Here is a 20,917-nt window from a genome sequence, read left to right as displayed (position 1 = left end):
CCTGAAGTTTCTACCACAGACGGTAGTTCAACCGCAGCCGTAGTGCGAAAACCCCTGCCCGCCTTACCCCACGGCGGAGCTCGGTTGCAATTTGTAAATACGCAGAGGGATCTCTGGGCTCGGAGAGGACGCAGAGTTTCAAGATGCCTATAAATAACAGGTACGGTCCGAGTTTGAGATATGGAAGCACTCAATCACGACAAACATTGCGCAGATGAAACATATCTTGACGCAAATATTCTGCTGAGGTCGTAGTTTGGCATGAGTTTGATTGCGTCATAACAATAATAAGACTGTGAGACTAACAAGTAAGATGTGTTTTATGACGTCAAAATTACATCATTTTTACCTTGTTTATGAAAATGTATAATGCACTAGATCAAACCACGTCGAATGTTTTTGGCAAGGTATATTGGTTTTCGGGACATTTGAAAGTTGAATTAAGGGCCGCCGCGGTCCGCGGATATATTTATTATTCATAGGCATCGTGGATTGTTGCGTGGTGCTCATGGGGCATCAGTTGGTGATGATAACATTTTGCTTTGATTTCTGATTGCTGATGATTTAAATTCTATGATGGTTTACTGTGCGGAACCTTCGTGTAGAAATGGGTCCGGGAGAAGAAACAACCAGGCGCCCGGCACCAAATATCACGAGTTCCCTGCGGATGAAGTGATGGCAAGGCGATGGTGGCAGATCATAAAAAGAGGGGAGCCATTCCCGAAGAACTTCCGCCAGTATTGTTTGTGTTCTTTGCATTTTGTAACTGCTGACTATGAAAGAGGCCTCAGGTCAGAACTGCTTAAGTTGCCTCCGCAGTATTCTGCCATGAAGCTGCTACCTACATCAGTCCCATCCAGGAACCTGACTCGTCCTCCAAGGTAAAGGCCTCACCTGACTACACTGCATGCGGTTTTCGCGGGTTTGCGGGTTTTGCGTAGTACCTACTGTTGTAGTAAAAACAATGTTTTTGTGATATGTTTTGGTATTATATTTAAGTTAATATAAGAGTTTTATTAACTTTTGTATATAGCTAATGTTAAAGTTAAATTATTTATTACTTTTGTTTCTAGATCGATATTTCGCAAAACATGCAAGCCCGCAAAAAACGCATGCAGAAAACGCATAGGTAGAGTAGCCAGGCCTTAAGTGTGCCCATCAGATATTTATGAGTTTACCTATCGGTTGAATAGCAAATCTGTATACACTTTACGGACAGCTCGCTTTTCAGCTGTCCGGATTGGTGAATAACCCATTTTTGAGGGACCTTTTTTAAATGAGTTTCCCACCAGCTGGGACAGGGATGAAGTTGCTCAGCTCAGACCAGATCAGATGGATAGTTGGGTATAGTCAAAATTACCCCATTTTGCCTTTTTGTTATAAGGAAAGCTCAGCTGAACAAACAACTTAATTTTGAACTTCTTGTTAGCTCTGAGTTACCAGCTAGAATAGACATCATTAATGTCACGTATTTAGCAGTAAGGGTTTGTTACTAAAGTCGGTTATTTTTACAGAGTCACAACACCAAGGAGTGGTGCTGCTACACAGAGGTGGAGAGGAAGATGAGTCAAGGCAGGTGCAAGAAGAAGGAGAACAAGCAGCTCCCAAAGACTCATCACTCCAAGCAGAAGAATGCCTGCATTCAGATGCATCTGTACAGACGAAGTGTGAGCCTTAAAAGTACGTCGTATCTTATTTAACTTATTTCAGATACATTTCAAGTATGTTATTTATGTACACATGTCTATGACTTTACTAGAAAATAGGTGCAGTTTGAAAGATAAATTTAATTCCTGTCATTGCCCAATATTGGTGGAAGATTGGTTAAGAATATCCTCCTCCAGCTCAGTGTTACTATAAAGTCAGGAATAAAAATTGGTAATTGCTTTATAGCACAGTACCTGTGGATTGTAGAATATTAGTTACAATCAGTACTCACCCACATGAATGAAACACACACCTGCACCCATGCCCCCCCCCCCCCCCCACCCACCCATGCTCACATGAATAGCTGATAGCACCCATGATAGCTAAAGTTACTTCTGTATTTTGAAATCCCTTTCTTGTTCTGATGATCCTTTTGTCCTAACAGGTGTACCAGATGCCCAGCACTTGAGGCTGAACTGGCAAGCCTGAAGAGCAAACTGGCAGAGGCCGAGGACGTCCCTGTCCCATGCCGAGGACGTCCCTGTCCAGGCACTGTGGACGCGGCTGCGCAGTGTTGGAGACATGACTGTTCCCACCGAGTCTTTCTTGGAACTGTGCAGGGAGCTCGAGACCTGTTTCTGTGCCTACCATGCGATGCACCCCGATGGGCTCAGTCGAGAGCGCGGCGTCATCCGCAACGCCACCCGTATGATGGCCGAGAAATATTCGCGGGGCGTGCAGTGTGCCAAAATCCTGAAAGTGTTCGTTCGTGTGCGAACCTTTATCCGCCTGCGAACAGTGAACTCGACTCGACGTGCGGAGACGCTGTCAAGCGGAAGGTGCGGAAGCTGCGTCACCACGCACAGTAAACAGATTGGCAGAGGCACACATCATTCATTACATCACGATATTATTTATTGATCTCTTGAGCCTTTCTTTTTTGTAACAGCTGGGTAGTCGTTCAGTTTGTGCCTGAATCGAGTTTCCAGACCTTCTGCTAGCTACCGTCTCCACACGGCGAACTGGGTCCAATTTGTGACTTGTGCTCGAAAATGCGTCCGTGTACAGTGAGGGCGGAAATGATGTGATGTCGCTTAGGAGCCTTAATTGTTCTCGACCGTGTCGTGATGTATCGTTTTCATGATTCATTTTCCTTAAACTAGCTTGACTGTTAGCTGGCAACGTGCCATTTTATGTTGCACACATCTGCGATGATCGACGGCCAGCGCCTGCTGGCGGCACCGCTGCCGCCGCCCAGCGCCGCCACCTGCGGTAGAGGCTGTCCCCGACGCTCCCCGACGCTCACGCCGAAGGCGCCTCGCGCGGCGTCGCCTCCAAGTTCGGTGGGGCGCAATCTCTTACCGCGGGCGAGGGGACAATTGAGCTTCATGTTGCACAGTATTTGTTGATTTCCGTTATTGTCCGCAACAATTGTCTCAAGGGAGAGATGTGATGTCGTCTGATGTAAGATGATATGTGATGTGATGGAGATGTGATTCCGTGTACCCACTAACCCCTCCCCTCGCTGAATACAGCTCTGTTCCTGATAACTTTTCTATAATGCGCATTGTGATAATCGATAATTATCGGACTAATTCAGTGACTTAATAACGACAAAGACCAGATCAATTGGATGCAAAATATTGCGTGTGTTCGTGTTTTAGATGCAACAAACGAAGGGCTTGTTATGCCGTACGAGCTAACGTGTAGTTATCGAGCGTAATACCTGTACATATACAATACCTGTACAGGTACAAGGCATTAAAAATACTTGTGTCATATATATATATATATATATATATATATTTATATGTAACGTATTGCGGCGGCGCCCAATACGTTAATGCGAACTCGATGCCTAAACACGAACGCTGGGCGCCGCCGTCTCTCCGCTATCATAAAAGATACCGAGGGGATGTCCAACCCTGCTTTCGGCATCCGGGCCCTGTTTCACCGGTGATAGCAGCACGCTACTATCAAATTGCGCGAGCTGACGTAATGTGATGAGGTCACACTAATGACGTTTCGTGTAATCCGTGAGCTGCGTTTGGAACAGAGTTGCTGTCTCGTTGGATTGCGTTTGATACATTTGTTTGATCGCACGGCCGTGAAGATGTTAGCAGCAGTATTTGATGACATCACACAGATTGACGGCGCCATGGTTTGTTGATGTTTCCATGGAAACCCAATTTGACACGTGTGATAGCAGCGTGCTGCTATCACCGGTGAAACACTGGGCCCCGGAAAATCGGGGAGAATTAACCGGGACCGGGATCAGCGAGAATTATCGGGGATCACGTTCGGTATCGCGACAACGAGACATGCTGAAGATAGGCGCTCACCAATAATTTTCCGACGGATAATATCCGAGGGACAATATTTTCCGGATACCGAAAGCACCCCATATATGATATCCCCTAGCGGCCCCACGCGGGCCGGATCACGTGACCTGACTAGGTGACATGAAGCGAAATGAAGCAATGTCAGAACTTTGGTGCAATCTTCCATTGTCCAAACAGTGGTGCCAGAACCGCAAGCACGTTACGCAATGTCCAGAATGAATAAACCCATTAGAACCACGTATGCCCATCTTAAAGGATAGGCGGACTGAGTGTTAAATACTGCGATTTTTTCCCTGTTTGCAATCAAGACATGGCAAAAATCGATACGGATCTGGAGAAAGGACTAATTATGCTTCAATATGCCCCAAGTTTCATATTTGTATTCTCAATTTCAAGCAAAATATCTTAAATCGAAGTTGGGCCAAAACTGCCGTTTCCCCCATTGTTAACAATGGTGAAGGGAAAAGTCAAGCGCGCGTGACGTCACCGGCGCTTGACGCTACCAACAACTCTGACTGGGGGCCGCAGAGTTTCTCCTTCCGAGTGGGTGAGACTAAATGCTTACTTCGAAATCTAAGCTGTGTTGCGGCATTGGCGGTTATGTGCGGCGTGTATGCCGCATGATTAGTAAGCGGCGACCACTAAATTAAAGACTTAAACGCTCCAACCTGTTTTCAATGAATAACACTGCATACCAAAAATGCCAATCGCTCTCGTCACAAGATATTTAGATTTAAATAACTAAGTTATCTGCATCATCATTTTGAACCAAATTAATGCTTTCAACTTAGTACTCACTCATTCCTTCCTTCGTTGGCTCCAAACAGTCTTTCGATTGTCTGGAAATCGTATGCCAAATCCCGCACCTGTATACGACTGGTGCATATAAAGGCCGATGTAAGAATTTCAATAGGCTCTCGCATGCGATTTCCTGGCTACCCAAAAAGTCTGTTTCAGTCATGCTATCAAAACATGGTATGTCAGCCCTGTCACCAGCTTATGACTGCTCTGCTTGTAGTGCCCCTGACCGTCACCGACTCCCTTCCCTCCTTAAAAGCCTAGTTTCCCTCCATCATCTCTACTAGATTTAGGTGATGCTCCGACAAATTCACAAACAAGACCGAACTTGTTCGGAGTTCGGACTGTGAGTTAACCCTCGCCCTTTAGGGGGGGGGGTCGAACGGACTCCCCTCGGTTTTTCGCGAATAACTCGCGTAAAAAGCGGCCGATCACGACGTAACTTTTAGTACCCTCGCGTTGATCAATTTTACACCTACCCTGAAAATTTCATGACCCTGACGCAAATAACCCTTGACCTGTGACCTACTTTTCGAGACCATGTTTGGCCGGAACCGCGATTCAGCGTATGTCGGCTCGCATTAGCAGCGCGTTTGCAGTCTTTTCGTGGTTTCAAGCGTTCAAACATGTGATATGATCTTGCCCCCATCCATTAGGGTGGGTGTCAAGGTCATCTGAAGGTCAGGTCAGGTCATTGACCTTTGGTGACCTCGGTTCACTTTTTCGAGTTTGACATGTTTCTAGGCCAGTTTTTCGAGCTGAATTCGAATTTAGCAACCACATGAACGTTTACAAAGTAGTTTTGGTGCCTTCGTAACATGTTACGAGGCTGTCAGAGGCGGTTGACACCTACTACAAATACCCGGCAGGACCTCTACTGGTTGACCTGACCTGACCTGACCCGACCTGGCCTAAATGAATGAAGACATCATCTGTAATCAAAACTAGCATGATATTCGTGATCAGCACCCCGAAAAACCCCATAGCAGCCACACTACGACGTTCTAACAGGTCCTGATTTTGCCGCCTTTTGGGTCATTGACCTGACCTGGAAGGTCAACCGATGACCTAGGACCTTAAAATTGGGTATCATCGGCTTCCTCTCGTCACGGGCAACACGCTCGTTTTTTCCGCGAAGCTCTAGCTTGATCAGGAGCGAAACGGCAAGGGGTTATACCTTATACGTTCGCGGCTGGAAAAACACCAATACGGGCGAGGGTCAAGTTGAAAGTATTAATTTGGTTCAAAACGATGATGTAGATAAGTTAGTTATTTAAATCTAAATATCCTATGACGAGAGCGATGGACATTTTTGGTATGCAGTGTTATCCATTGAAAACAGGTCAAAGCTATTGAGTTTTTAATTTAGTGGTCGCCGCTTACTAAGCATGCGGCATACACGCCGCACATAACCGCCAATGCCGCAACGCAGCTTAGATTTCGAAGTAAGCATTTAGTCTCACCAGCCGCAGCTGCCTCTCCGTTCTTAAATGTGTCTTGCGGTGCAGTATCACCCCTGGTGCGGACGGCTAGTGTCATCTGGGAAGCGAGGTTAGAACTAGCATGCGCCACCTGAGCGACGAGGTGTCACTGCGGGCGGTGGCTCGTGCCTATACGGGCGCTGGGAAAGGCTGGCATGGGGCACAGACACGTCTTAAAGGGACCCTCCCACCTTAACATTAGATTTGAGTTGAGATAGCCAAAATGGGGTCCCTGGCTCACAATTACCGGTTTCGGCACTCACAACATCGAGAAATGCCTTGAACCGGAAATATAGCGCAGATATCTAACGATTTTTAAATGTTTGACTAAAACGTTTTGTAGCACGCGGTGGTATATGCTGCTTTGCGCGCAACAAGTGCCGCACTTTCAGCTGCCAAACTATTGCTTCCAAATAAAGTCGCTAGGAACAGCGGAGATCCCAAAAAGTAAGCAACATGGTGTGTCGTTTCGGGAACTAGCGACCCGCGGCCGGGCGCCGCGGAGGGGTGCCCGTCATAGGGTTTTGGGGCTATTTTTTCACTTTTCGGTCTGAATCGTGAAAAGTACTGGTCGTAGCAAATATGTTCCCTGGTTTCTGAATTTTCAGCCCACGTGGAATACGATAGGACAAGAGTCATTTTCGTACAGTCAAAACTGTGCCCGCGTTTTTTGGTCAAAGTAAAAATGTTCAGCAGCTTTTAACACGTGGGCCGCCGCAAAATAGGGTACACCGGAGGACTTAAGATTCAATATCTCCTAAACCATCATAGATAGCAAATATGTTCCCTGGATCTATGTAGATCATACTTTAGAGGACACTTCAGGCCAAAAATTGTTTCTCGTCAACTTACACCCAGCCCGCGTTTTTGGCTTAAATGCAATGCAACACGGCAGCCGACCTTTAGGGCTCAGTTAGCGAGTTTATTTTTTAGCGAGCACTTCGAGCATTTCAGCGTTCGATGAAATGACATATTTTTTCAACGCAGTCGTTTCTTCATTTGCATCTAAACGCGACCTATATGATAATGTGACAGTGTCGTCACACTAGAAGGTGTAATTCATCGTAATTTATAGGGCTAATTCTCGGCGCACAGCAGCAGACGGACACCGACTGACCCACCATCTAAAGGCAGTTTGGCGAAGCAGTATCGTGAATCACAGCCGCGAGATGTCCCTAGCGTAGAACACCGTCTGTTTGTCCAGTTTAAATACGTGATGTTTGCCCTCTGTCAACCCCTCAGTCATGGGGCTGGGGTCGCGGATGAATGGGCGACCGCCCGCCGCGCGGGGAGGGGGCTGCTCCCCTGACCCGGACCGCCACGGCGTGGGGACGGTCCCGCACTCGCGTGCCTCACGTCGCCGCCTCACACCGGTCAATTACGCTGGTTTTGAGGAACCGCCCATTGTGGTGGTGGATGAGCCAACGCAGACCATGCCAGAACCCCACTGAGGGGATGTCACCCGTGTCAGCTGGCCCAGACCTATGATATCCCCATACCGAAAGCGACGTTCCAAAGAGCAATATGCCTATAGTAGGTATTATTGATGTTTAATTCGAGAATGTATGCATGTAAGTACGTATCTACATGGTGTGTTAAAGTACTCCAACTGTACAACTTTGCCCTCTCAGCTCGAGGAATAACCTTTCTTACTTTAAAGACAGATTTTTAGTGACTTCACATGCAGTTACAGCGGGGTCGAACGGACCCCTCCCGGTTTTTCGCAAATAATCTGCGCAAAAAGCGGCCGATCGCAACAAAACTTTCAGTACCCTCGAGTTAATCAATTTTACACATATTCCTAGCATTCAATGACCCTGACCCCAATGACCTTTGACCTGTGGTCTGATTCTCGAGACCATGTTCGACCGGAATCGCGAATTGGCATATGTCGGCTCACATTATCCGCGCAATTTCCAATATTTTTGTGGTGTGGGTTTCAAGGTCACGTGAAGGTCAGGTCAAGGTCATTGACCTTTGATGACCTTGCTTCACTTTTTCGAGTTTTACATGTTTTTAGGGTAGTTTCTGGAGCTGATTTCGAATTCCCATTTGAAGATTTATGAAGTAGTTTTGGTGCCCTCGTAACATGCTACGAAGCTGTCAATGGTGGTCAACATCTGCTATGGATGGCTGGCAGGTCTCCTACTGATTGACCTGACCTGACCTGACCCGACGTGGCCTAAATACGTTAAGACATCATAGGTATGTGGTCAAAACTAACTTGAACCACGTGTTCAGCACCCCGCAAAATCCCTTTTTCAACCTCACTTTGCGAACTTCCAGCAAGTCCCGATTTTCCCGATTTTTGGGTCATTGACCTGACCTGGAAGGTCAACCAATGACATAAATAAGACCATAAAATTGGGTATCATCGGCTTACTCTCGTCGCGGGCAACACGCTCGTTTTTTTCTGCGAAGCTCTAGCTCCATCAGAGGCCAAACGGCTAGGAGGGTCCAACGGACCCTCCCCCCCTATACGTTAGACGCTGGCAAACACGAATACGGGCGAGCAGGGCATATTTTAAGGCACTTACTGCGTCCCATTCTGGGACGCAGCATTCTGGGACGCAGCCCCCTCGCCTTGGGACGTAGCCCCTGCTGATTTGACCCACTGCGTCCCTGCCCTGTGCCGTCCGGTTCCCTGACCTGTGCCCTGCTGTGTGCCCTGACCTGTACCTTTGCCTCTAAAATGTCCTGTGCCATGCCCTGTGCCTTGCCCTGCCCTACTTTCTGCCCTCCTCAGTGCCCTAGTCTGTTCCTTGCCCGGTGCCCTTAGTCATAGCACGTGCCCTCTGCTCAACTTAAGGACGCAGTAAAAAATTGTTAAAATATGCCCTGCGGGCGAGGGTTAAAACGAAGGAGAAATATTATTACGAGCGAACGGGCCGCGCAAGCGAAGCGAAATCTTTTTAAGATAACGGAAAGATATCAGCATTTACATACCGGGCTTCTCAAAAAAGCTAGACGATTTTATAACTAACGTATTGAAGGGTGTATCAGTGTAACAAAACATAATTGGGTATCACCTAAAAGCCTCATCAAAGACATTTCGTTTGAGGGGATTTCGATCCTCGGCAGTCGCCTTTCTGAGCCGCGCCGAGGTTATGTTCGAGATTATTCCCTTTTTGCTCGATGCACAGTTTAGCCCGGCGCAGCGCGACCTCTGCTGCAGCACGACCCATGGAAAGCTGCAGACGGCACACCGCTGACTTCACTGCACCCTTATGATCTTCGGAACTTTTTGGGTGGTTTCGGTACACCTGGGACTTGAGGTGATCCTAAAGGAAAAAGTCCGGTGGGGTTACGTTCGGAGAATTCGCCGACCACGGACGTGTCTCGAACCTCGAGATCACGCGCTGCCCGAAGCGCTCCCACATGTGGGAGCGCTTCGGGCAGCGCGTCCCGGTTTTCTTTAGCGGTATTGGCGTGGCACCGTCTTGCTGGAACCATTGGATCTTAAGCGTTTCCGGATCTCTGCTCATCCTGATATTGCAGTACCCTCCAAAACGTCGGCAGAGCCACCCGATATCGCTGACCATTGACAGTCTGAGTAGCGCATCTCTCACACGAGTGGTGTTCGCCGTGAGCCTTTGATTGGATTTATGGCCGCCGCTGTGTTCCTTGCATTGCGTGAACCACTGTTATCTATCACTATCACTACTGTTATCTGTGCGTGAACCTTTTGTTAACACTTCCTCGAGCCAGAAACTTGTCAATAATGTGGAAAATTGTGTTTCAAGATGTTGCTCTCTTTGCCATAAAGTGTTTGCGGACCTTCCGTGGTGTCGAACCGACCGACTTAGTCTGGGAAAGCATAAATTCACGAGTTTTGCTTTTACTTCCTAAGACCACGGCTTCATTTTTTAAGCTCAAATCATGATGTCATATAAATCTACGAAAAACTCTCCGTTTTTCCACGTGCATTGATTTTGCTTTAACCCTCGCCCGCACATGCCATTTTCCCATCCTATAGAACGCACATGGGGGGGGGGGGGTTGCCATCCCCCCCGCGCCATTTCGTTCCTGTTGGAGATAGAGCTTGGCGGTAAAGACCAAAAAGGTTTTTTTGGGAAGAGACGAATCCAATGATACCCAGTTTTACCTTCTCAGGTCAGCCATTGACCTTCCAGGTCAGGTCAAACTAAAAAATGTTGCTGTTTTGGGTCACCGTTGGATATCAAGTGCGCTGCTTATCATATACCGATGACGATGCCGTTTTCTGGTGCCAAGCCAGCTAGAAGCTCTTTGTCACACTACCCGACCAGGTTTTTGCTGCTGAGGTCATTTCAGGTCAAGTTAGGTCAAGGTCAATTATATGTGTTTGTATGTCTGTGTGTGTCTGTGTGTATACTGATGTGTGCACCGATTGTTTATGTGTCCATATTACTTGAAATCATGATCTGAGAAGCTTTTACCAAAAATGCAGTCAAAAAAATTCACGAAAAGCAAATTCAGCTTGCCTAAAACGCAATTATTTTAGATGACCTAGGTTGACCTTGACCTTGACCTTGACATCTGTACATCGTCGAACAACATGTTCCATGATAGGTGGGAGGTGAGACTGGCATAAAAGGCCGAAATCAAGGTGTCAGAAGCTCACAAGGCCCATAGCCAACGCAAGATGTTGAGAATTGGTCATTTGGGTCATGACATGACCTGAAAAACAAGGTGATATCTCCGAAACCAAAAACCACAGAAACTTGAAATTTTCAGTGGACATCGATAAAGGATAGAGGAGCAGCTATACGAAAAATCAGGCTTCTAGCTTTAAAAATGTTGAGTGCAGAGCAGAAAAACTACCTGGGGGGATGGCAACCCCCCCCCCCATGTGCGGGCGAGGGTTAATGTTGTTAGGGGTCCTCTATTCGCAAAAGAAATCCATCTAAATTTTTTTAGAAGCCCGGTATAATGGCCCGGCCCAGCCTGTAACGCTTTTAAGAGGCATATATTTCATGCCTCAGTAACCGTTGCAGTGGTTGGGCTGATCGACCTGCCGCCCTTTTTGTGGGAAGCCTATTTCTTCTACCCCGTAATTAATTGCTCTTAATACATCTACATATAGGTGATCGTCGTGGCACGCAGGGGCGGAGCTTCCTGTACAGTTGGTGGGGCAGCCCAACTTAAGCTGATTTGCAGGACTTTGTTGCTTTTCAAATCAATCATTGAGGAGCTTTGGAATGTCTGTGTTATGCAAAATGTTACATTTGCCACGACAGGAATTGATTCAGTGTTCATTTTATTCAACTTGACAGTCGGACAGTGTAGGTTTGATGCCTTTTCGCCCCACAAACTTTCCCGGAAAAGCTCCACCCATGGTGGCACGTGTCACGCGAAAGCTGTTTTGTTGAAGTAGCACTTTTGAAAGACCTAAACCTTTCTAGTAGAGGTTTTAGGCAATGGGTCTACAGTGCAGGGATATTTCTATCTTGCACTCCTCTGAGAGCTAGAGCTTTGCGGAAAAAAATTAGCTTGTTTCCCGTCACGAGAGGAAGCCGATGATACCCAATTTTAAGGTCCTAGGTCATCAATTGACCTTCTAGGTCAGGTCAATGACCCAGAAGTCGGGAAAATCGGGACCGGTTAGAAAGTCGTTAAGTGTGGCTGCTATGGGGTTTCCCGGGGTGTCGATCACGAATATCGTGTTAGTTTTGATCACAGATGATGTCATTGAGCATTTAGACCAGGTCGGGTCGGGTCATGTCAGGTCAGGTCAACCAGTAGGGGTCGTGACGGGTATTCGTAATACGTGTCAACCACCTCTGACAGCTTTGTAACATGTTACGAAGGCACCAACACTACTTCGTAAATGTTCGAATGGTTGCTAAATTCGAATTCAGCTCCAAAAACTAGCCTAGATACATGTAAAACTCGAAAAAGTGGATCGAGGTCACCAAAGGTCAATTACCTGACCTGACCTTCAGGTGACCTTGACATCCACCCAAATGCATGGGAGCAACATCAAATCACATGTTTGAGCGTTTGAAACCACAAAAAGCGCAAACGCGCGGCTAATGCGAGCCGACATACGCCGAATCGCGATTCCGGCCAAACATGGTCTCGGAAAGTAGGTCACAGGTCAAAGGTGATTTGGGTCAAGGTCATGAAATTTTCGGGGTAGGTGTTAAATTGACATATGCGAGGGACTGTAAGTTCCGTCGCGATCGGCCGCTTTTTACGCGAGTTATTCGCGAAAAACCTCCGGGGATGGTTGCATACCCTCCCCCCCCCCCCACCTGTGCCGGCGAGGGTTAAGCAGTCGAAAAAAGCACTTTTGGACAATTGCCATGTGATGGAGACATGGAAGAGCAGTAAAACAGCTGCAATGCATCTAGTTTTACAATAGGCAATCGATTGGGATGCAACATGAGTTTTACCGGTCAGGTCATGAGCTCGACCTTAAAACATGTTCATCTTTGGAGGTCAAATTACACACCATTCTACACCATTGGACGAGAGAGACATGATGCTAGCAGAACTAATTGTTTTTAATGCCTATGTACCCACAACAATGACAACAATGCACCGCTGGGCTACGCTTCGCTTGCGTTCCAGGACCGTAGTGACGTCACAGGAAGGGACGCGGGCGGACCGCTGATGACCCGCCCGCTGTCAAAGGGCGGGCTGGGTTTGACGGGCGCACAATAGCGGCCGCGCGCGTCAGTTTCTGGAAGCGATAGTGGGGGCACGGACATTCACACGTGGGCCGGAAGGGTTGGACGCTTTAACCCTCTCGCAGCCCTCCCGCTGTTTCTGTTACTGAGAAGGGAAATAAGTGACGGTAATCACACAGCCTTTAAACCTTTCTGACGTTTCGTACGTGTTGTCAACAATGCCAGTCCGCTAGATGATTGCGCGAACACTAAGGTAGCCTGACTGTTAGCTTGAAACGCCGGGCTGCCAGGTAAACATAACGGTACGGTCCCATGACATTCTTCCCTCCACGTGTACGGTCTGGAGCCTTTACGCGTTAGATCGATGCGTGTTTTTATCGATACAGGACCTCCATCGATCTTGGAATTTGCGATCTGAATGGTGGGTTGGAGAAAGCTTAGTGGTTTTGAGCCCTGACTGCCATTTCGGAGTCGGAGCCACTAAAGTCACTAAAAATTTTATATTAGCCGTTTTCACGACGGGCATCTGGTGAATACACTTAATTTGACCAAATCTGTACCAAATCTCTTTTACAACAAATATATTTAAATTATGAATTCATTTAAGTGTTTTAGTCGATGATAATGTCTGATAGTGTGACAAAGAAGGCATATAAGTAATTAGCCACTAGCTATAGCTACGAAGAAACACACTGAACCTATAATTTGACCAAATCTGTACCATATCTGACCAAATGTGTACCAAATGGGGGGGGGGGCCGGGGCGCGGGTTAAACGTAAATATAGGATTAGATGCCAGCTAAAACCATATATATGCTCATTTTTTGCATAAGGTGAATAGCATCCGAGAAAAACGCACGTGAAATTTCGCTAAATCGATTTAAGGCTGAGACAGACTCTTTCCGCATTCAAGAAATCGCGTGCGAGAGCCTATTCAAATGCATTAAAATTCTGCCCGCATCAATCGCATGCGGAGAAGCGTGCGATTGATGCGAGCGTGCTCCCAATAGGCTCTCGCATGCGATTTCCTGACTGCGGAAAGAGTCTGTTTAGTGTTTCAGGTTTAGACTTGTCATGGAAACGTAGTGAATTTCTCGAGACCATGCTGGGCGGGAATCGCGATTCGACGTACATATATCGGTTAGCATTATCTGCGTGTTTCCACTCTGTTTGAAGTTGTAAAGGCTCAGACATGTGAAATGTTGGTTCCATGCATTATAGTGGGCATCAAGGTCAAGTGAATGTCAGATCAAAGTCATTGACCTTTGATGACCTTGGTTCACTTTTGCGAGTGCTACATGTTTTTAGGGAAGTTTTTGAGGCTAATATCGAATTCATCACCCATCTGAACATTTACTTAGAAGTTATGGTACTTTTGTAACATGTTACGAAGCTGTCAGTGGTGGTTGATACCTACTATCAATACCCGACAGGACTTGTCCTGCTACATGTTTTTAGGGAAGTTTTTGAAGCTAATATCGAATTCATAACCCATCTGAACATTTACTTAGAAGTTATGGTGCTTTTGTAACATGTTACGAAGCTGTCAGTGGTGGTTGATACCTACTATCAATACCCGACAGGACTTGTCCACTGGTTGGTAGCCTGACCTGACCCGACCTGACCCTACCTGATCTAATGGCATGGGGGCATGATATGTGATCCAAAATTAACATGACATCGTGGTAAGCATCCCGGAAAAAACCTATCACAACCTCACTTTACGAAGTTCTAACAAGGTATGATATTCCCGACCTTTGGGTCATTGACCTGACCTGGAAGGTCAGCCAATGGCCTGGGACCTTAAAACTAGGTATCATCGGCTTCCTCTCGTCACGGGCAGCACGCCCGTTTCATCCGCGAAGCTCTAGCTCGATCAAGGGACAAACGGCAATGGTCCAACGGACCATATACGTTCGCGGCTGGTAAAACACCAATACGGGAGAGGATTAAGCATGACTTGTTGCGCATGGCGTAAAAAAAACCACGGCACGATTGTTACTCAGCTGGTGCACCAGTTTCTTAAACTGATGATCCCACTGGATCCCACTGAACCTCTTTGACGAGGAGCTGGACATCAGTGGGATTCTGAATAAGTGGATACAATTGGTGGGTATTTTAGTTATACTGTTAACGACTTAGCATTTTTTTTTATGAAACAAGTGAGAAAAGGTAGTTACGTCAAAAGAAAATTTTCCTAGAAACTGTACCAGGGTTTAAAAAATGTTGACTGTTCTAAGCGATAGATCTGTAAGAAACTGTCTTCTAAACTGGCTTCTAAAAACCGTCAACGTGCCTTTCTCCGAATTTTATTTTCTTAGTGCAACAACTAAGGTTTACATGCCCTTGGCGTAGCATTGTAAAAACAATTAAGCAAGCAATATGCATACTCGTAGGTTCGAAATACAAAATGTACCAAGTTATTACCAGATTGATCCTTTGGCATCTGAAAAGATTGCTACCGATTGACATCTCCAGTATTTGGTCTGCAACTCTTGCAGTTAGTAGCATTTGTCGAAACGTCGACTGACGTTTGGTTGTGGGGACGTTCATCACTGATTGGAACGAACAGTGATCGGTGACTCTTGTACCCACTTCATCGCCATGTTTTATTGACTCAGTGCCAGGAATAGCCTCTTTGACTCCTGGCATAGCTAGAGGATGGCCACTATGATAAAATTAAGCACGTTGGAATAATCATGGAACGGAAACACATATTGCAACCTCTTTCGTGTATTGGCCTCCTAACATTCCTAGGACTGCACAGGACGTTTAACATTGTCACACATGAGGTCGGGTAGGTAAAGACACATAACATGCATGTACGGGGTAAAATCGCTATCCTGACACACATACAAAAAATGGACCCGCCAATCGTCACACAAACGCTGCAGCGTTGCTCTGTCGGCCTCGCCTGTGCGACACATTTCACGAACAGAGCGGATAAGTCGCATGAACTGCCTCCTAACATTCCTAGGACAGCATATGACGTTTAACACTCTGCAGCATCAAACTATGTGGTGAATATTTGTATCTTTCAGCATCTTTCCGTAGCTGCATGTTCGCTTTTTCCACCAGCTGCTGATTGAAATGATGAAAAAATGCATCAGTGTCACACACGAGGTCGGGTAGGTGAAAACACATAATATGCATATACGGAGTAAAATCGCTATCCTGACACACAGACAAAAAATGGACCCGCCAATCGTCACACAAACGCTGCAGCGTTGCTCTGTCGGCCTCGCCTGTGCGACACATTTCACGAACAGAGCGGATAAGTCGCATGAACTGCCTCCCACATTCCTCAACTGGCAGTCCCATGTTAAGCTGGTCCAAGAGCAGTTCGCGGTCCTTCAGGTTTAGTCTCGTGGAAACAAGCATATTTTCTGTAATTTTGACCTTGCGCTTCAGAATGACTTCCATCTTGGTTTCAAGATCTGCCAAACGCCCTTCTTTGGCAAGCTGAACCTTAATTTTCAAAAACAAGCGATCGAAAACTCTCAGAATCAAGTGCATCTCATCAGCAATAACGCGACGGATAGGGATCTGCGTCAGCAAGGGCGGTCCCTTCATGCCTTGGCGGTAGGATGCCTTTTTCCTGGACATTTTGCTCTGACTGCCCAGAGCAGCCATGGTGTCAATCGAGCGCTCCTCTCCTCTTTCCAGATGTTTTTTGGTTCGATGAACGGTACAGTATGGACAGGGAAAGTCGCTCAAACCGCCTGCCAGGCCCAACACCATCCATATAAATTTCAGGTCGGCGCCGAGATAAAACTGAACGGGTACACCGTTGATGTCCTTAATAGCCTGCATCTCAGCATCAATCTGCCTCAGGGCAGCCACCAGGTCTGGGGTCTCGGCGTCCTCAGCTCCCTTGACGCAGGCTAAAACAGTGGCTGAGCGTTTGGCTGGAAGGGGACGGATAAGCTCAACAGTCAGGTTAACAAAGCCAACTTTCCGGCATTGAGTGCCATCTCCACTTATCTTGAACCAAAGTTTTCCGGGAGCGTTCTCTCCGGCTCCACGGGTTCCACCCAGTATACGCTTGCATGCTGTGAGCAAAGGTATCTGGGAGGAGTTTGCACTTCGATCGTGAAGATGCCCTTGACGTTCGGCGTCAGCCCGTAATTCTTTGTCTCGTTTGATCAATTTTGTGCGCCCGGGCATACCATGACAACGTAAATTGCCGTACTGATGAAATGATACGCCAGATTTGACGACATGACGTAAAACTTTTGTTGGGGATTCAGAATTGCTTGGCTTGGTCAAGCTAGCCTTTTTTAGACGCTTTCTCTCTCCTCTTTTGCCAACAGACTCTGACCTGACTTTAGTGGCGTTCGGTCGGTTCTGAAGCACGCGCTTCTCAGTTTTCAATTTTGCAACACGTTTCTGCAAATGGCGGTTTTCGATCAGCACGTTGTTCCAAAAGTGTACTACGTTACTCACACTCCACGAGAAATCAGGGGTATTTTCCACCATTTGAGAACGTTTCCAGCCACCGCACTTTTTCCACGACCACAAACGTTTTCGCCGATAAGCAGAAAGTGATTCGATCTCCGTCTTTGTCGGCTTCAGTTTTACATTATGCTGTTTTTCTATCATGCTAACTAGTTCATCACAGTTTTTTGAGACTACATCATGAAATGATATATTGAAATGCATGGTGGCTTCTAATATGTATACCTAACAATGGCCAGTTACAATGTCACGGGTATGTACATATATGCAAATCACACGACATGCACAAACACTTAATTCAACGCAAAACATCCAGAAAACTACTGCGCCAACATAACAATTTTTGACCAACCATTTACCTAAAATCGCCTCACACAACTCCAACGAAAACTCCCCGTTCAACCTGTCTCAGATGCTCCACGAACACATTTCTCTCTGGTGAACCTGACTCGCAGTTTCATTAGCTGTCCCCACACACGGGGTTTCACCTGGAATGTGCCATGGGCAACACGATTGTAATCTTTCTGGTTTATGTGCTGCTCGAACCAGCCTGTACCAAGATAGGGAACGAGACGTTCCTCGTCAGATTTGTGCCAGCCGTACTTTTCCTTTTTCATGCGCCGCATGAGGCCATCGATGCAGGAAGCATGGAAGAAGACCACCTCGAACTGAACATTGAATTGCTCCTCTTTGAAACTTCTTAACTTCTCTCGAATAATCTGCTGAAGTTGCCGGCGATGGAAGTCGCGGCAGTGGTGATTGCAGACATCGGTGCCCGCAGCTATTGCCTGAGGCACGAACCCTGGCGAAATGAAACAATGACGGTCATTAGATGATAGTTATAAGTCAAAATATCAACCGTGTAAATCCGTAAATGCAGCTTGACGTTGGTGGATCAATAGCTTTTGACCAAGGTATTTATAGCCCACTGACGGACATAAATCGTTAACACGCAATAAGCCAATATTCAGATGTAATACAATTCGCTGTTATACATGCAATTGCATATTTATTTTCATGCCTTGATGCACGCTGAAATACATGATTTACATTACACTACATGATTTTCAGTAGCATTACTGTAAAATTATTCGTTGATTAGTTTCTTGATGGAACCAAGCGTGCATTCATAGAGTTCAGAAACATGTTCATTAGCATTTTCTTCTTGCGATTCAAGGGCAATGTCATGTATGAAGCAAGAGTACATAAGTATTTGGCAAATGTGTTAACGAATTCCGCACCCAGTCGTGTATTTTACCCATCGATGCGAGAACCACCATGTGTTTGAAAATGCTATTGAAAATGTTGGTATTTTGAATTGTCCAGCGCATAGTTTGTGAACATGCAATTCATGTGTCCAAAAATGAAATTTTAGACTTATTGTAGTTAAACAAAACAATAGGATAAATCGTTATTCAAAAGAGTTAGCGAGAAGTCACACTTTTGCAATAAACAGTAAAGACATAAGGTGCACGACATACCTACTAACAGCCCTCGTCCTACTGCGTGGTGGGTGTTTTTATTCGACAAAACTGAGTATATCTCGAGGGCTATGTTATCAGCCAATCGAAAATATGTAATATCAGAGACGAGCGATGTTCCACTCTTTCGATTGGGTCCGTCACTAAACAAATGGCACGTCAAGTGTGGCAACAATAAGCAAGTTTGTTTTGGGAGCAAATATAAACTTAAGTGTATTGTTGTCAATCTGGTGGAAAATATATGCAATGATGGGTCCAGTCCATGGTGTGGCGCTGTACGCGCCTTGGTATTATGATTTCCGAGTGACCGGTAGGTCATAGCCTTTGAGATAATTTTGGTTTTGTCCAAGGCAATCAATATGTTTTGTCGAAAAAAAACTCCGAACATGCGCATGAGACGAGGGATGTACATATTACTGTCAATTAATAATTAATTATCTTCACGAATTATGCCTCCTTCGATGATTAAAATTCATGTCAATAACAAAATTCACCAATTACTTCAAATAGTTAGCAGATGCACTTTCCACTGGTACTTACGTTGACTGGATGCTCCGTAGAACTTGCGCACTTCCATGGACGGTTGAAAGATATCGGATGAGCCGTTTGCTGTCCTTAGCTCATATCCATTCGTTTACCACTAGAAACACGTTAATTTACAACTTCATTTACCTCTCAGCGTCCACCTTGAAATGGAAAGGTAGTAATAGTTCCCGTGTCATCGGCCCAGAGGCTACCCCGGAGGAGATGACGTCACAGAGGTACCCGCCATGATTGGCTCCTGATGACGGTGGGCGGTCCGGTCCCCCCATTCCCAGAAACGACAAGCGAACCAAGATGTTATTATGAAACTGATCCTCGCAAAATGACATAGCTGAACTGATAGTGCACGATGGGGCGGTGGGAGCCAACTATGCAATTCCTAAATGCCTTTGTATGCGGGGGACGGGGGTTCAGCTACGTTTTCGGAATGGGGGTCCGCCAAAAAATGCACATCCTAATAGGACATAAAGCCGTCATATGTAATTAATGCATACTTTGCGGTGAGTTCACTGGGGATTCGAAATCATCGAATTTCGGAGAGCCTGTACATTATTGACACGAGCGTGTTGTAATGAAATTGAGCGAGCGTTACAAGATTACGTCTGTTTATTTAACCCGCGCCGGGCCGGGGGGCGAGGTGTTTGAACACCCCTGCGGTTTTTCGCAGATATCTCAAAAAGGGCGGCGCTCGTTTTTGGCACATCTGTTCATTCATCTTTTCCACACATGTTGTGAAAATTTCAGACCCAGGGCTCTCAGGATCGGTCACCAGGTCAGGTCAAGTGACCTCACCTCAGAAAAAGTTTCAATCCTCGTCATAGCTACAGCGACTGAACGATCGCCTTGAAACTTTCAGCGATTGATAAGAGTAAAAGTATGTACAGAATGTATATCTCGGAATTTCGATATCTGTGACCTAAGGTCAGGTCAATTTTGCGACCTCTCCATTATAAGTCAATGGGAGAAAATTGAAATGTGCCTCTTTTGGACGAATGATGTTCAAAACCCTCACAAACATCGGTTCATAGGTAAACATGACACACTGAATCGGAAAAATGCACTTAGTTGTGACCCCTCTGTGTGCCCCTGAGGTCATCTCCGGTCATAAACGGTCACCAGCAGTTTTTTGGCTATAACTTTTGATAAAGACGTGCTAGAGCGATAAAAACACGTCAGATGTATTCAGCTCGACGATACGGATCGGCTGATATGCAACATGACCCTTTCCGGTCAGGTCATGACCTTGACCTGAGGTCAAATTTTCAAAATAACCTTTCAAGGTCAACAAATAGTAAATTCAACGCGTCTCGACGAGAGAAACACGATGCTGCGGCTCTCTCGAGTCAATTGCTATTGGCGAAAAACCATTTTCGTGAAAACTGCTATTTTTACAGTTTTTGCCCTCTGGAGGTTAAACCGTTGACCTGAGGTCAAATCTGAGAACATTACCCAGAACGGTCTGTGAAAGGGCTATCGAATGCGCTTTCCCGCGGCGCTGTAGCTCTATTGGTTCCCGAGTTAGCCGTTGGCAGTTTCCAAAATTGTTAAAATGG

The 20,917-nt window shown here is 46.2% G+C and overlaps 2 protein-coding genes and 1 long non-coding RNA gene across 3 annotated transcripts; 1 reads left to right on the top strand and 2 right to left on the bottom strand.

Moving 5' to 3' along the window:
• Positions 1-534: 534 nt before the first annotated feature.
• On the top strand, positions 535-3,197 carry LOC122377050. The gene is made up of 3 exons (XR_006255758.1): positions 535-881; positions 1,515-1,680; positions 2,093-3,197. It is a non-coding gene; the product is annotated as an uncharacterized LOC122377050 (long non-coding RNA).
• Positions 3,198-15,633: 12,436 nt separating this feature from the next.
• LOC122377051 lies at positions 15,634-17,207 on the bottom strand. Its single transcript, XM_043357014.1, has 2 exons — positions 16,175-17,207; positions 15,634-15,843 (listed from the first exon to the last, which is right to left on the bottom strand). The coding sequence occupies exons 1-2, from the start codon at positions 17,047-17,049 to the stop codon at positions 15,636-15,638; spliced, it is 1,083 nt and encodes a 360-aa protein (XP_043212949.1). The 5' UTR covers positions 17,050-17,207; the 3' UTR covers positions 15,634-15,635.
• A 484-nt stretch (positions 17,208-17,691) lies between these two features.
• LOC122377049 lies at positions 17,692-19,575 on the bottom strand. The gene is made up of 2 exons (XM_043357012.1): positions 19,362-19,575; positions 17,692-18,142 (listed from the first exon to the last, which is right to left on the bottom strand). Exons 1-2 carry the CDS (start codon positions 19,396-19,398, stop codon positions 17,739-17,741), a joined length of 441 nt encoding a protein of 146 aa, XP_043212947.1. The 5' UTR covers positions 19,399-19,575; the 3' UTR covers positions 17,692-17,738.
• Positions 19,576-20,917: the final 1,342 nt, after the last annotated feature.

This window comes from Amphibalanus amphitrite, unplaced genomic scaffold (assembly GCF_019059575.1).
Source record: "Amphibalanus amphitrite isolate SeventyFive unplaced genomic scaffold, NRLGWU_Aamphi_draft 002483F_arrow, whole genome shotgun sequence".
Taxonomy (NCBI): domain Eukaryota; kingdom Metazoa; phylum Arthropoda; class Thecostraca; order Balanomorpha; family Balanidae; genus Amphibalanus; species Amphibalanus amphitrite.
The sequence above is the reverse complement of the archived record's forward strand: the minus strand, read 5'-3'. Positions and strand labels throughout refer to the sequence as shown.